Genomic DNA, 16,505 nt, shown 5'->3' with positions numbered 1-16,505 from the left:
ATGATAAAACAGCAAGAAACAGTTAGGAGGGCATGGACTTTAAGAATAAGATGGTTTTGGATTTGAATTCCATAATTCACTATCTTTTACTTTTTACTATATCTCTTTATTGAAGTATAACATACAGAAATTGCACCTCCTATTTGTACAGCCGAATGAGTTTCTATAAAATGGACTTAGCCAAGTAACCTGCACCCAAATCAAGGAACAGCACATGAGCATTATCCCCAAAACCCTCCTGAGTGCTCTCTTTGTCACTTCACTCCCCTATGACTAATCCACTGTGCCGATTTCTCACAGCATAGGTTTGTTTTGCCTGGTTTTGTACTTTATGTGAGTGAAATCATATAGTTTATATCTTCTGTGTCTGGTGCTGCTTCAATATTGTTTGTGAGACCCATCCATATTGTTAGATGTAGCTGTAGCCTATTGATTCTCACTGCATATAGTATTTATTCCATTTTGTGAGTATAACAACTTATGTGTTATGCTGTTGGTGAACACTGGAGTAGTTTCCAGTTTGGGGATATATATATATGTGCCTAAGCAACCATTACAATGGAATGACCGGAACAACCGGTTGCCACTGAGCAGGCAGGCAAGCAGGCTAGCAGTTAGGAGAGGGATGTCGAAACCGGCAGTTGGATATATCCCGAGGGGTCCTGAATTGTGAGAGGGTGCAGGCTGGGTTGAGGGAACCCCTCCCCAGTGCATGAATTTCATGCACCAGGCCTCTAGTTTAGAATAATGCTTCTATGAAGAGTGTAATATATATGTTTTGGTGAAATAAAAAATGCATATGTTCATCTTTAACAGTTATTTCCAAACAGTTTTCCAAAGTGGTATGCAACTTTTCACTCCCCCAGCAGTATGTGTGAGTTCTGATTACTCCATAGACTCATTAACATTGGTATTGACTGTTTTTCAATTTAACCATTCTGGTGGGTATATAGTGGTATCACATTGTTTATTTTGCATTTTCCTGATAACTAATGAAATTATTACTTTTTACATATTTATTGGTCATTTGAATTTGAATTTGTGAAATGTTTACTCAAGTCTTTTGTTCATTTTTCTATTAGATTTTCTTTTTCTTATTGATTTGTGGAAGTTATATATTTGAGTCCTTTATTGGATATATGAATGGCAAATATTTCCTCCTACTTAATGGAATGCCTTTTCATTTTCCTTTTTTTAAAAATATTTTTTTATTGATTTCAGAGAGGAAGGGAGAAGGAGAGAGAGATAGAAACATCAATAATGAAGGAGAATCATTGATTGGCTGCCTCCTGCATGCCCCCCACTGAGGACTGAGCCCACAACCCAGGCATGTGCCCTTAGACCAGAATTGTATCCGGAACCCTTCAGTCCACAGGCTGACGCTCTATCCACTGAGCCAAACCAGCTAGGGCCCTTTTTATTTTATTTATCATATCTTTTGAGGAACAGAAGCTCTTACTCTTAATGTAGTCTGATTTATAATGTATTATTTTATTACAAACTAGAGGCCCAGTGCACAAATTTGTGCATGGGTGGGGTCCCTCAGCCTGGCCAGCAATCGGGGCCCATCTGGGCCATCTTGCCCAGTCCAAGGGAGGGACCGCGGGAGGTTTGCCACCGGCCCAATTGGGGCTGGCCAGCTGAGGGGAGGGACTGTGGGAGGTTGGCTGTGGGAGTGCACTGACCACCAGGGGGCAGCTCCTGCGTTGAGCGTCTGCCCTCTGGTGGTCAGTGCGTGTCATAGCGACCGGTTGATCGGTCATTTTATCGACTGGTCGTAATGGTCGTTTAGGCTTTTATATATATAGATACCTTTAATGACATCCTTAAGAACTATTTGTCTACTCCTTGGTCACAAATATGTTCTTTGTTTTCTTCTAAAATTTTTATGGTTTTACTAGTTATATTTAGATCTGAATTTATCTGGAATTGACTTTTGTATATATATTTCAGTCAATTTTTACTGTTGTGATCTTTGACTCAGTATCATTTTCTTCTTATCTAAAAGTGGAAAATAATGCCTAGTTCAAGTTATTGTGTGAATTAAATGAGACAATGTGGTAAAATGCTTTGTACATTAGGCTTCATGATGTGTAAGATACTGTGCTGGGCACTGCGGCATATACAGAGATAAATCCCTTCCAAAAGGTGCTGGTAACTGTTCCATAAAGCAGAACATGAAAAATGTTATAATAGACTCATAAACAAAAACATGATCATGGGAGAACAACACAAGAATAAATAATGGAAGAAAAATGATTTTTTTTTAAAAAAAAAAGAGGCTCAAGTTAGAAGTGAAATGACAGAAGTTCAGCCTTAGCAAGGTAGATAAGTTATGTGGGAAATTTTTTAATATGTAATTTTAATCTATTAAACTGAAACTAAGAATAAATTAAAAAATATAATTCCTTATTAGTGAGAGTATAGTAAAACTGGAACCCTCAAACACTCAGAATTTTGCTAATGGCACTATAAATGGATTAGGCCCTTCTGGAAATTTGATAACTAAATCAAGAAACATAAAATGCATTTTCCATTGTATCCAGTAACCTACTTTTGGAAAATTTTCTGAATAATAATCTATTTTTTTATTAAATTTATTGGGGTGACATTGGCACATAGTGCAATATACAGATCTTGTAAAGTAGAAGCCCACACCTGAAACCTATATGATCATACTAACCAATAAATAATAATTTAAAAGGTGAAAAATATGCAGAGTTCTTCAGACCAGAATTGCTCACAGCAGCACAACAGTGGGAGCAACCACAATGTGCTGCCCCAGGAGGAAATGGTGAGGTTGCTGTGTCAAAGCTGCTCTGTGATCTTTCACACAGCCACTTTCTCTTTTTTAAAATATTTTTATTGATTTCAGAGAAGAAGGGAGAAGGAAAGTGGGATATAAACATCAACGATGAGAGAGAATCATTGATCGGCTGTTCCTGCATGCCCCACACTGGGGATTGAGCCCACAACCCAGGCATGTGCCCTGACTGGGAATCGAACCGTGACCTCCTGGTTCCTAGGTTGGTGCTCAACCACTGAGCCATGCTCGCCGGGCTCACACAGCCATTTTCAAAGGTGGTTACGCAGAGCCTGGAAATGTATGTGATGTTGTTTCTGAAAAGCTATGTAACTGGGGCAGTGGGAGATCGGACGGGAAAACAGCTAAAAACCCAATAATTTTTTTGGGGGTAGTGAAGAAACATTGAATGAAGTCTCTTTTTAAAACTTTCTAAATACTCTTTACTATATATGGATTTATATGAGTCATGTACTTTTGTGTCCCCACCATAACAACCTTCCTCCACATAGCTACTTCTATCATATTATTAAAACATTATTACATTTATCTGTACTTAATTGTTACAAGTCTATCTCTTTCTATAGACAATGAACCCCTTTAGTCTTGTTCTTTATATTCCCAGCTCCAAACACAGGCCTAGTATCTAAAAGGTTATTTCATAATTGTTTGATTAATGAATGCATAAATTAATGAATAGATAGGATTTTCTAAATCTTAGCTATTCTTAGTATATGTTATTACATAGGTGGAGATTTTCTTAATGCTTTCAGACATTAGGGAAGAGTTTAAAATCTTTTACTCTCTAACCCACTCTGACTCAAGAATTCCTAGAGGTCTTTGAGATCCAGAATCCCAGTGTCTGGCTCAGCTCTTTAGCTGGTGTGGGGAAATAGAGCACCAGAGAAAATCTGCTTTGGCCAAAGAATTGTGTTATACACCATTATTTCAGCCTGCAGTTACCCCGGATTTCACAGATCAGTTTGTACACGCCACACTCACAAAAAAAGTAAAAGCCTCAGAAAGACTTTCTAAAACGAATACATGTAAACAAGGGGAGTGTTTATCAAGACAATATAGACGTATATTGAAGGTCTTATAGGGTTTAGGGTTTTTTTTCTGGGTAAACAAAATATTTACAAATTGCCCAGAATAGTACAAATGGCCCGGTAGGTTGTCAATTAGTGAGGGAAATAGAGTAATTAGGAGGGTGAGGTTGATTTTTGTGTGTGTGTGTGTGCTGAATGAGAAAAATGTAACACTCAAGGATTCAATGAATAGGAATGATGTGTTGTCTGTTCAACCTCTGAATCAAGCAAAAACTTTCAAACCTAAAAGAACCCTGAACAATTAGAACATCTACTGAGATAAACTTGTTCTTATACATGTTTTGTTGTGCTTGTGTTTTAAATAACACACACAGCCCAAATACAAAATGACATGTGCTGGGGGGAAAAAAAAAGGAAGGAAGGAAGGAAGAAAAAAGGAAAGGGAGAATGGAGAATGGAAGGACCCTTAGAAAACACTGAAAGGTACAAAGAAAATATTGTTGCAGGACCTCATGAACTTGAAAGCCATTATGATGCTGCTGCCCTAAGGGAAGAGGTTGCATAGGGTTTTGCAGTTGGGCTAACACTATTAGCATTACCTTGAAATAGGACTCTCTGAGTCTGAGCTATTTCATTTATATAATGAGAATAATACATATTTTACAGATTAAGAATTAAATATGACATATATGTAACTATGCAATATACTTTATAGAGTGTTTATCACAGGTCTTAACTCATAACAAACACGCAATCTATTTTTACCTTGCACTATGGCCAAGCCTGTCATCACGTCATAACTGTCCACATCAGTGCCTATGGCTGATCCCATTATGCTCCTCTCCCGGGGCAAGGAACTGACAAATATTTTGCACTTTACTGATAAAGTTTTCAGTAGGCCCCCGTTAAATTATAGACGGCATAAATATCTGTTAGGAGTGGATGAGGAAGGGAATAAGCATAGGCTCCAGCCTTCTTTGGGTTTTGGCAAGTGCTGTTCCGGGTATAGAGCCCTTGAGCCTTCTTTGTGTGGATGGAGTGAATGGTTCTTACCAACAGACACTTGATTAACAGGGCACAGAGTAGGTTCACCCTTTGCTGAGACCTAGCTAGTGCGTCAGCAGCGAGCCCCCTTAAGTAATCACCCAGAGAAACATTCCCACCAATAGCCTCCTCCTCTGGACCTCTGAAAAGTTCTAAGTTATTGTCCCAATGGTTATCCCCATTCCCACTTCCTCTGCCATTTCCGGCAAACAAAGCTGAACTCTGCCTCCTTGCTTCAAATAAACCATTAGGTCTGTTTGATTTTCATCATTCGATCAATCACTATCTAATATGTTTTTATTTATGTCTTTGGGGGGGGAGGATATTTTAAATGTTTGCCTATCATTTATCTCTATCTGATGTTGTTTATGCATTTTTATTTGCTCATTACACGCACTCTCCAGTAGAATCTAAGCTCTTGACAGCAGGGATTACGTCTGTCTTATTTACTGCTGTTTCTTAGAACCCAGCACACTCTCCCATCGTGGGAGCAGAAGAAACTCCATGTAGAGACACGAGACATGCAGCGACCATCTTGATTTGTTAGGACTTGCAGGAATGCATCCCCAAGTAAACAAAGAGCAAGGGGCCATGAACCCTTTATACACTCAGCCCTAGAACTTCATCGCAGGGCTAGTGGGCCAGCTTTCTCATGGCAAGGATGAAGGATGTATTTGCTGTCCCTTGTCCTTTCTCTTTCCTCTCTTCCAAACCATCAGCCTGTCTTGTGAGCACCATGTACTAGCAGCTCTTTCCCCTAGCAGGCCACCACTCCCTTTGCAAAAGTAATTATGAACATCTTGCCTCCTTCACACATCTGGAACACACCGAAAAGTACCGATTGCCAGTACATAAGGCTACCTGAAAGTCTGCCATCTCTCCAGTTGCTATGTTTTCCAGGCTATCCAGAATATTTAGAGCAATGCAGTCTTTCTTACGTACTCTCTTTATACAAGCAAGTTGCCATCCTGGCCGGACTACACTAACGTGCAGTTAGGATACGTTTCTCCCCGGGAGGGAGGATGTGAGCTGAGCTCTGCCAGATTCTTTTCTGTAAAGGATGACCTTGACAGGTCCTGCAGAAAGTGGCCTCTTCAGTCCTAGGTGCTTCACGTCAGCTGTGCCTGTTCAAAAGTAAGCCTTCGTGCCAGGGACGCTGGTACTTTCCAAGCACTGTTGCCTAGGGAAAAGACAGTACTTTCACCACGACCGTGAGTCAAAAAATGGAAGGTGGGCCTGTAAGTGATGTGGCATATTCTGAGGGCAGAAACCAATTTCCCTGGAACTGGAACACCTGTCTCGTTTAAGACTACCATTTGACACATGGTTTCACAAGAGCTCAGAAAAAATTTCATTTACTTTACAAAACTCAATTAATTCTTGACTTTCCTCCCTTGGGTAAAACAAAAAGGCAGCTACAGTGAAGGCTTGAGAAGCAGATGTTTGCGGGGGGAGAAGTAGAATGAAGAAAAGATCTGTAATGGACAATCAGACACTGATATTTTGGAAACAGTTGCAATATTGCTTCTCCCTCTGGCCAGACCCCAGATGTCAGCTCCTATCAGAGCCTCCCTTTCTCTCACACACCCTCCCACAGAGTCAGGCCTTGCACACAGTTCAAGATCACAGTCTCAGTGTGCCATGGGCCATCTTTCAAACAGCCAATGAAAAGATATTTTAATGGAGGAAATGAGTCATCTTGGAGGATAGGAAGAAGATGGCTACACTTCGATAATAAGAAGATCCTTCACCTACATTGCTGCCTTAAGGCACCCACCCATACTCACCCTGGAGTGATGGATGGCCCACTGGGTGCATATTCCTCAGATCTAATTAATGATGCCACCCACCCCACCTACTAGTCATGTTTTCAATTTCAGCAGCTTTCCACCCCCACCTACTTCTCTCCTCTATCTTCCCATTCCTCTCTGTGGAGATAAGTTACTAGTTGGCTACTTACCAATCCTCCTGTTAATGAATATGTCAGGCTACTGTAAGGCCTCATACTGAAATCTGTAAGAATTTGTGACACAGACGGAAAAAAATCGAAACCAGCTAGCAAAACTTTCCTGAAGGATAGAAATACCCAAGATCTAAAACTTGTTTTAAGGCGATGGATTCCACACCTCAGATCCCTCTTTCCGCCTTACCCCAAGCTTTTTATTATGAAAGATCGTAATCTTAGGAATAAATCATAAATCCTGTGACAATTGGGTTTCTTCCTGGGAGTTCCTTAGGGACGCATGAGTAACCGTGTGTAAAGGTCGTAGGTTCCTAGAGCCCCCGACTCTGTTCCTTTGGCCACCTGGTCCCAGGTTGCTGCGTACCCCGGGCGACCGGGAGGGGTGTGACTGGGAGCCCCCAGAGCGCGCGCCGGTGCCCACCCCCGCACCCTGCGCCCGCCCGCCCTCCCCCGCAGCCCGAGTGACCGCAGAGGCGGGCTGGGCCGGGGAGGGGCAGAGCAGCGCGCGCTGAGCCGGAGAGGCGGGCGGGCTGCTGCCTGGCGTCCGCTTCTCCGTCCTCCCTCCTCCACTCCCTCCGCCCCTCCCCTGGCAGCCGCGCTGCCTGGGAACCCGGGAAGCCGCTGTTCCCAGCCCGCAGCCTGGGTGCGGGCGCCCGAACCAAGGCGGAGGTGGCGGGAGCGCGGAGACCACCAGCCCCGGGGAAAGGCGAGGGGGCCCTGGGCGGAGAGGGCAAAGCTGAGCGTGTGTTTGCGCGTGAGAGCGGGGGCTGCACGGTGCCCAGCGCGGACCCCTTCAGCCCCAGCCCCGGTCGCCGCATCCCCGGAGCCTCCCCGCCTGCGCCCGAGGCACGCGCGGCACAGCCATGAACACCAACGATGCTAAGGAGTACCTGGCCCGGAGGGAGATCCCTCTCCTTTTCGAGGTAGGGGGCTCAGGCTGGCAGAGGGGCGCAGGGTGGGGAAGGTCGGGAAGGGCATGTGGGGGGCTCGGGGTGAGGCAGCCGCTCCCCGTCCCACGTTGCGGACGCGGGGCAGGGAAGTGAAGGGACTAACAGAAGCTCGCCCGCCTGCCCGCTCGCCCGGAGGTGGTAGCCGCCTTTCCCGGGGATTGCCGGGGTCCTGGTCCGTAGGCTGGGCTCAGGAGCCCGCATTGCCCAGGTCAAGTCTCAGTCCTCCAGCGGGCTCTGGAAAGCAGCCTGCAGCCCTCGGAAGTGGACGCCCCGGTGGGCTCAGACCGCGGCCGGCCGCGCGCTCTGGGCGCGAGGGTCAGGCCAGGTGGGCACGTTGGCGCCCAAGAGCGAGCTGGGTCCGGAAACTGAGCGAGGGGGTCTAGAGCCCTAACCCCTCCGCGCGCCGAGGGTCCGGGTCCCCGCGGTGAAGGCAAAGTGTGGACGGAAGCAGCCCGCGCCGGGGACAGCTTGGAGGAGAGGGATTGAAGATGCCAAAACCCATCCAAACCCACCGAGTGCAGCGCTACCGCCGGGGCGGCAGGCCGCCAGCGCTGCTCTGCGCTTTCGGTGAATGAACTCCGGAGCACGTTTCTCTGTCGCCTTGCGGGGCCGGGGGGGGGGGGGGGGGGGGGAGTCTTTGTCGCCGGCCTCGCCGCTGCGTTCGCCAGCCCTCACCTAGAGAATGCGGGTCGGAGAGGGTGGGGAGGCGGGCGTGTCTCCTGTTGCTCCGTCTTCAGACCGCAGCACAGCAGCCTCTGCCTCTGGGCCGGGCCGTAGGGGCGCTTGGAGAAGGTGGAAGAGGAGGCTTGAGGAACTAAAGGAACCTTGGCTAGCTCTAAACCACAGTCTCCGTCACGGATCGTGTTGCTTCCTTCTTTCCATATTGGAATCTTAAAATACTTGTTTAGGGTTAAAAAGAAAAAAAAGAATGGATCCGAGCCAAGCTTCATAGAGAGAACCCCGAAAGGAGAAATCCGTTCACTGCATACCTTACCCCCCCCCCCCGCCCCCCCCACCCCCCACCCCCCCACTCCCATTTCTTTAAGATGATGACTATAGACTGATAGAGTAAACTAACGGTCTTGAGTTGCCCTTTTTTCTGTTTGGAGGGGTTTCTTAGGTCAAAAGAAATTTTAAAAGACCACGTGGGAGAAGAATTTTGTCCCTATTTTTCCAAATTATCTTTAAAATTGGTCACCATCATTACAGATCTTCTTTTTTTTGTTCACCTCTGTAAGCCACCGTTTTTAGGTTCATCTGAAACCAAGATTTTCACGTAAACCACCTACTACTTAGCATAAGTCTGGTATGTGAAGCCCCAAATCTAGCAAGTGTGTTACTTGTGTTTGAAAATCATCAGGAGGTGCTGTGTTAAGGACAGGTCTTGGGGGTATGTAGGCTTCCTGCTAAGAGTTTTTCTTTTTCTTTTTTAATTTTCAAAAAGTAAATACGGAGATGAAGAGTTGGAGGTTTTTGTCATAAACACTGCTACTGAGATCCATTTCATTCCTACACTTCTAAAAGAATAACTGCAGGAGAGCTACCTGTTTGTAAAATGCTGGTTAATAGGACATCTTTTTCTTATAAATAAATGTGGGACTGTTTTTCCTTCTTGGTGGAAAGTAACCATAGAGAATTTTGACAGGTTGTTCCTGAAAATTTACACCGTATCTGCAAATAAGTAATGGCAGGGTTTGTTTTTTTTGGTGTTTTTTTTTTTGGTTGTTGTTGTTGTTATTGTTTTGTTTTTGTGGAGTTTTGTGTGTTTTTTTTTGGGGGGGGGGGGGCGTTGGTTGTTCAGCTGTTATGCTTTTCTTTCCTTGTCTTTTCTGCATATGAATTGGACACTTTAAGATAATGCACACCCAGAAAAGGAAGTAACTCACTTAGGAGAAATGCGGTAGTACAGTGTACTTAAATGCAATCCTGGGCAATGGAAGGAGACTGCTGGTGTCCTCCAAAGGCCTTCCAGTGAAAAGAATCTGTGTTGGGCTCAGCAGTGAGAGAAGTAAAACATGGCACTTCTCCATGTGATGAGTGTAGACAGCAATACCAAATGCTTTAAGTTTCCAAAGTGGATTTTTTGTTTCAAAACCACAATCTAGGTACACAGAGTTTCTAGGTAACAAAGTTTAACAATTAGATATCCGTCAAACAGTGAACTCAAAGAGATGGAATAATAATGTTTGCTGGTTATCTTAGATCTGATCTGTGATGGTGGCTGGCTACTAAAAGAAAGGATTTAAATTATCCATAAATGAGTACAACTCATTCCCTCCCCTCTTCTAAAAGCAATACCCTTAAGGGAATCAGTTTTGTTTAAAGAGGCTGGAAATGTATATTTTCAAGTAAAAACAAACAAACAAAAACCTTCATTGAGTAAGTTTATCCATTTTAGGCCATAATAAGGATAAAAAAAAAATAAAAGACCAAATCTTGAATTCATATTGTATTTAGATTATGCATGGGGCACAGATAATCTGGCATTTCTCTTCATCCCACATCTTATTTTTGCAAGATGTAGAGAGAGGACTATATGGGCTTTTTAATCAGAAACATTGAGTTGGAATCCTGGGCCTAGGCGTTTCTAGATGAGAAACCTTGATCAACCCATTAACCTCTCTGATCCATGATTTCCTATTGTACAAAGTGAGGATAATAATGCTGTATAGAAATGAGAGTATACTGGGTAAGCTAATGCCTGCAGAGACACAGAGTACGCATTGCCACAGTTAACCAAATTAACATGGGCCATGAGAAAGTTAAACACAGTGTGTGTGGGGGGGGGGGCGGGGCGCATTGTGTGTGTGTGTCACAGGTTTTGACACACAAGCTGGATGTGGATGCCCAAGTTTTTTCTCCTCCGTCTGCAATCAAACTTTTTTGATTGAACACTCTAACCACACTATTTAAGATTTCAGAGAAAAACTTACCTAGTAAGAATTGCCTACCATTTTGAGCAAATTGCACCAGAATAATTTGAAAATAGAATACTGTACTTAGGAAAGATTTCAGCCTTTTTAAAGGGTGGGTGTTTTAGGCATTAATAATATACATTGGTGATAATAATCCCCAATGCTTTTTCCATGAAATATTCTAATGGAAAATATTTTTCATACCAGTCCAGTTCCTAGGAGTCAACATTTCCAAATTGGCAGCATTTTTAGAAATTAGTACATGTGACACATCAGACACCAGGAACAGAAAAAAGCAATACAGGATCATGCTCCCCACTCCCCCTCTGTAACTTTTGGATATTATAGTGACTTATTATATACCAAATAACATTTTTTGAGTCTCAGACTTCATGTTTTCAGTGAAGTGTTTTTCCTAATTAGAAAACTGTTCAATATGCACCTACTGTATGTCAGAGAAAGTGTTAGAGGCAGGAGATTGAAAAATAAACAAGACCAACACTGTGTTGTTGAAAGCTTTATAGTTTAAATGAGGAGACTAACATGTACACTGATGATTTCAGTATAAATGACAGGTAAGTTTTCTTTTTCTGTGTGTCTTCGGAACATAGAAGAAGAGTTCCATAAGCCAACCTGAGGGCTCAAGGGACATTATCACATAATGATAATAATATTAACTAAAACTACCAACAACATTTATTGAGCCCTTACTGTGTGCCAGGTACTTACTATGAATTTTGCAAATATTAAGTTTTTAGTCCTTAAAAAACCCTCTGAGGAAGGTATTATTACTGCCATTTTAAACATGGAGAAACTGCAGCTTGGAGACTTTAATAGAACTGCTGTTCCATTTTAAACTAGATAGTTGCCTTCATCATTTAAAAAGCACAGAATGCTCAGCTGAAAACTAATTGGTCAAGAATTTAAGGAATTGTCTTAACCAGATAATAACTTCAACTCTTAATTATTTATTAAAAGACAAATGCAAAGAACAAAAACAACCAGGAATTTAGAGATGGGGCATACACTAATTTAACAAAGGCGATTTTAAAACATTTTATTGTATTTCAGAGCCTTTTGAATGGACTGATGTGTTCAAAGCCTGAAGACCCAGTAGAGTACTTGGAAAGTTGTTTACAGAAAGTAAAGGAACTAGGCGGCTGTGACAAGGTGAAATGGGATACATTTGTCAGCCAGGAAAAGAAGACTTTACCTCCGCTCAACGGAGGACAGTCACGGAGATCCTTCCTAAGATCTGGTAATGTATATGCAGAATAATAGACAGTCTATATTTCTGGAAGTTCTCATTAAAACACCATATAAACTGTAGGCAACGATTTAATTTCTCAGGTTTCCAAACTCCTGGAAGGATATTTGACCGTGGAATATGATTCATCTCCCTCTGCTACTAATTCTAATCACCTCTGTGATAAGACAAACAAAATCACATACCATTGTCCAGCACTTAACTATAAACGAAGTTTTATATTACTGATGTCATTACCTGGTGAAATGAATTGCATGAGCAGACTATGAATTGTTCTTAAAATTGCAAATAAGACTTTTCCAAATAAATGAGATGACAGACAAAAATGATAGTTATTACTAGCTGGGAAGAGATTTGATTGATTAATATGTTTTCAAATTCAGAGTTCATATTAATGCATCTGCATAAATGCATGTAAGGTTTATACTTGTTAATTCAACAGGATTTATTAAGCAGCTACTGAATGCAATACATTACATTAGACATTTGGGTGCTATGAAAGAAGTAGAAGACATGAACATGTTTAACAATTTTAGGAATAGTGTGAAGCTAATTTGCTAGAGGAGTTTCATGGTATTCTAATAACTTTCTGAAATAGTTGCTTATCAAAATTAGTGGTTCAGCCCTAACCCGGTTTGGCTCAATGGATAGAGCGTCGGCCTGCGGACTCAAGGGTCCCAGGTTCAATTCTGGTCAAGGGCACGTACCTTGGTTGCGGGCACATCCCCAGTGGAGGGTGTGCAGGAGGCAGCTGATCAATGTTTCTAACTTCCTATCCCTCTCCCTTCCTCTCTGTAAAAAATCAATAAAATATATATATTTTTAAAAATGAGTGGTTCAGCATCAGCCAACCAGCCTTTTAGACTCTGTATGAAATTGAGATGTAAAATAGTACATGCAAAATGGAATCAGTTCCAGTCAGGGGAAACTAAAGTAATTATTTCCCAGTAGCCAAGATCATTATATCTTCCAAATTCAAACCATTCTCGAAAATTGTACCAATGAAAAGTTTCAGCTATATAGACAGATTTGAAATAAACATCATTCTATTTGCAATAAGTACAAGGGGAAATAAATCTTAATTTATCTTACTTAGTCATGACCCACTTGGGTTTTATCTGAATGCAGTGTGGGAAAAAGTCAAATGTGTTAATTTTTAAGAAATACAAGCAGAGAGGGAAAGCAGAAATCTTGGGTCAGAAACATCTCCAGAGAGGAGAAGAATCCTTCCCTGCCCATGCAGGAGTCATCACTGGGGGATTTGGGATTGGATGCTTAAGAGAGCATCTTTTTAGCCAGTTACCGCTGCAACACACCACATAGTAAATTACTGCTTCGGGGAACAAAACGATATTTTCATGGGTCTGAAGAGTTCATACTAGTAAACATTCCCAAAATGGCTAATTTACTTCCCAGGGTGTCATTATATTGTTAGAATCTGGCTCAATGTTAAATACATGCCCCAGGCCCTAGTTAAATCAAGTGAGGCTAATAGGGGTAACTGCTTTCTACACCTTAAAACACGAACAAACCACAGGTAGTACTGGATTTAGTCTAAGAAAATTTTACCTTTTTAAATGTAATTCTAAGAGGATATGATATTCTAAAGGCTGTGATATTGAAAGGCTGCTCTCAGACTGAGTATATAAAGTGACAGTTTTACAACACATGAAATCTGTCTCTATTTTATACTGTTACATGGCTTGATTATACGTAGAAGCCAGACAGGCCAGTGTGTAATAGCAAGTAGTGGGGACTGTGGTCAAACTAGAGGGCAGAACTAGAGAGCTGGGGTGGGAAACCTTTTTTCTCCCAAGGGCCATTTGGATATTTATAACTTTATCCGCTTAATATAAATTTATGTTGCTATGAAAAAAGCTCCTAGATTTATTGAATTTTGAGTCTCACCTGCAGTTGCCTTGCAGGGCCGGACCAAGTGATTTCATAGGCCTTATACGGCCCTCAGGCCGGACGTTCCCCACCCCTGGTCTAAAGGCAAGAACAAATTTTGAAAAAATGTCAAGCTGCACAAAACATTTCTATAAGACTCTTTTTGGGCCCACAGATGATAAGTTTGTAACTCCTGATCTGGCAGAAGAAGCTAAAACAGGAATGGAAAATGTAGGTTTAACTTTCATTAAAATTAAAATTGCTTATCTATTTTAGCCTCCATACCTGTCCCAGAATTCCCACTCAGATACTTTTTTTTTAAGGTTGGAAACTAATTATTAACATTTTAGGAATTGGAAAGATTAAGTTTAGCACAAAGACAAATGCCTGATTTCTGTTTCAGAGGAATGAGAACAATGAGTCATTGTTTAGTTTCCTTATTGTGTTGAGGAAAAAAACAACCACCACCTGACATTGTTTTTTAATACCATCAGTGCCACAACTATAAAACATAAAAATTTTTAAAAAGTTATTGTTATTGTTGAAAGTATAACAGATGTCCCCCTTTTTTAGAGAGAGATCCCCCCTTTTTTAAAAATTAATCATCAAATAGAACGTTTCCATGTACTATAGTGACAAGAATGTTGTATCATACTGTCCTTTTTCTAGAATGTATGCTTCAAAACAGACAAGGATTTGTCCTATAATAATAAAATTTTACTTAATGAAATGCTTTACCCATTTGTGCTTTGTAGGTTTTAGCTATAATTTATGGAATGAGTTTTCAATTCAACAAAATTGCTAACGTCACAGTAATTTAAAGCATTATGATTATTTCTAGGAATAAAAAGTTATTCATGCATTCTTGGTAAAATCTTGACATAAATATGCTAATATGTAATTACCATACAAAATTATTCTATGACATAAGACATTTTAATCATTTAAGCAAATGACTTCCTTAAGTAAAAATATGATTAAAAAAAAAGGATAAATTATTGGCCGATAGTTCTTTAAGGCATATTACTATATTAAATGTGAGCTAAGCATGTGCTTTTTTCCTGCTATATGTATACAATTGAACAAATAATAACCTGTGAATAAGAGTTCTGGTCCCATAGTTCCAAATGTACGTAGAGTTTCTCTTCTGAACTATCGCATTGTCGTCTTGTACTCAACATATTCAAAATCAAACATACAAACATACCATATTTGCTTCAAAACCAACACTCCCTTCTCCTTTTCCTATTTTCATGAAGTCAGTCAGTGAGTCAAGTTGAGCAATAAAATAACCATTTATTGAGTATTATGTGTCAGACTCTTAGGACTGAGCATGTAGACACCAAGAAAGAACAAACATGGCACCTGCCCCAATGGAGCTTACAGTCTAGCAAGGAAGTCAAGCATTAAAAATACACTTAGAAGCACAATGGGCGCTATAGGAAATGCCATATGCTATAGAACTAACCATATTAACAAGAGGATGGATCCAATCTAGGCTGGGGTTCAGGATACACTTCCTGGAAGAAGTGACATGCTGATCCTCATAGACAGTAAGCCATGTAGGTGTTAGAGAAGGATGGATGATTGAAGTACACCAGGGAGCAGAGAGAGAATAGAAGTTCTTGACCTAGAGAAGAGGCTATGATAGAGACAGGAATGAAAGAAGCTCAGTATTCCCAGAACAGAGAAGAAAGGACAGAAAGATACTATATGAAACGCAATGCATTCCTTATCCTTTCAGACTTGAAACCTGGCAATTGTTTTTGAACTGTCACCTCCTTTCATTTCTCTTATCCCAATTCTAACCATGTCCTTCATGTCCAGACATTCATTTCCATTTCCCCTACTATCCTGCTAACCTGGTCCCTTACTTCTCACCTGTGGATTACTTTAACAGCCTCTGAGCTGCTACTATTTCTGCTCCTAGTCTCTCCCTACTCAAATCAATTCTAACCACCACCAGATTAATTTTCCTTTAAAAATTTCATATTTCATCATGTCGTTTTTCTATACACACACCCCTCCAGAAAAAAAAAAAAAAACCCTCCACTGGCTTTCTACCAAATTAAAGCTAAACACCTTTACTCTGATATTCAAAGCCCTTCACGCTGTACCCACACTCTATGTGCCCATCTTCAGGCTTTTCTCCACGGGAAACTGTCTATTTCAACAAAGCTGTTCTCTTTGTTAATGATTCAACAAATATTTATTGGACACTGATTGTGCCAAGCACAGTTCTAGATCCCAGGGATACAGAGCTCCAGGTAGACAAGGTCTCCCCTGTCCTGAACTTAACATTCTAATAGGAGAAAACAAACAATGAATGAGTAAGAGGCCTCTCAGATGGGAGGTGGGAGGCTATGCAGATCATTATTGGAGTGATGTCCTTGAAGTTAACTGGGTGGCTACCCTAGATTAAAAAGTCAGCAAAGTCTTCTTCATCGGAGGTTGACATTTAAGCTGGTATGTGAATGGCAAAAATCAGTCAGCCATGGGACCAACAGAGGAAGAACATTTTAGGCAATGAATTGTGGGGACAGCGTGGAAGGAGGCAGACCTGTGAGAGTCTATGATAGTAGTTTAGGTAAGTGATGATGGCTTGGAGAAGAGTTGTGGTAGTG

General features: G+C 41.5%; 1 protein-coding gene across 3 annotated transcripts in view; it reads left to right on the top strand.

Moving 5' to 3' along the window:
- Nucleotides 1–7,451: 7,451 nt before the first annotated feature.
- The window catches only part of AK5 (adenylate kinase 5), a 199,996-nt gene continuing 190,942 nt past the window's right edge, over nucleotides 7,452–16,505 (top strand). For all 3 annotated transcript variants that reach the window (XR_013813766.1, XM_079776462.1, XM_079776461.1), the window contains exons 1-2: nucleotides 7,452–7,782; nucleotides 11,796–11,982. Coding sequence is in view for 2 of the 3 variants with exons in the window: in XM_079776462.1 (XP_079632588.1) it covers nucleotides 7,723–7,782; nucleotides 11,796–11,982 (247 nt within the window). In the remaining variant the exon portion in view is untranslated. The remainder of the gene's footprint in view (nucleotides 7,783–11,795; nucleotides 11,983–16,505) is intronic.

The sequence above is a fragment of the Cnephaeus nilssonii genome, assembly GCF_951640355.1.
Source record: "Cnephaeus nilssonii genome assembly, chromosome: 7".
Lineage (NCBI taxonomy): Eukaryota > Metazoa > Chordata > Mammalia > Chiroptera > Vespertilionidae > Cnephaeus > Cnephaeus nilssonii.
This window is presented reverse-complemented; position numbering and strand designations above follow the sequence as displayed.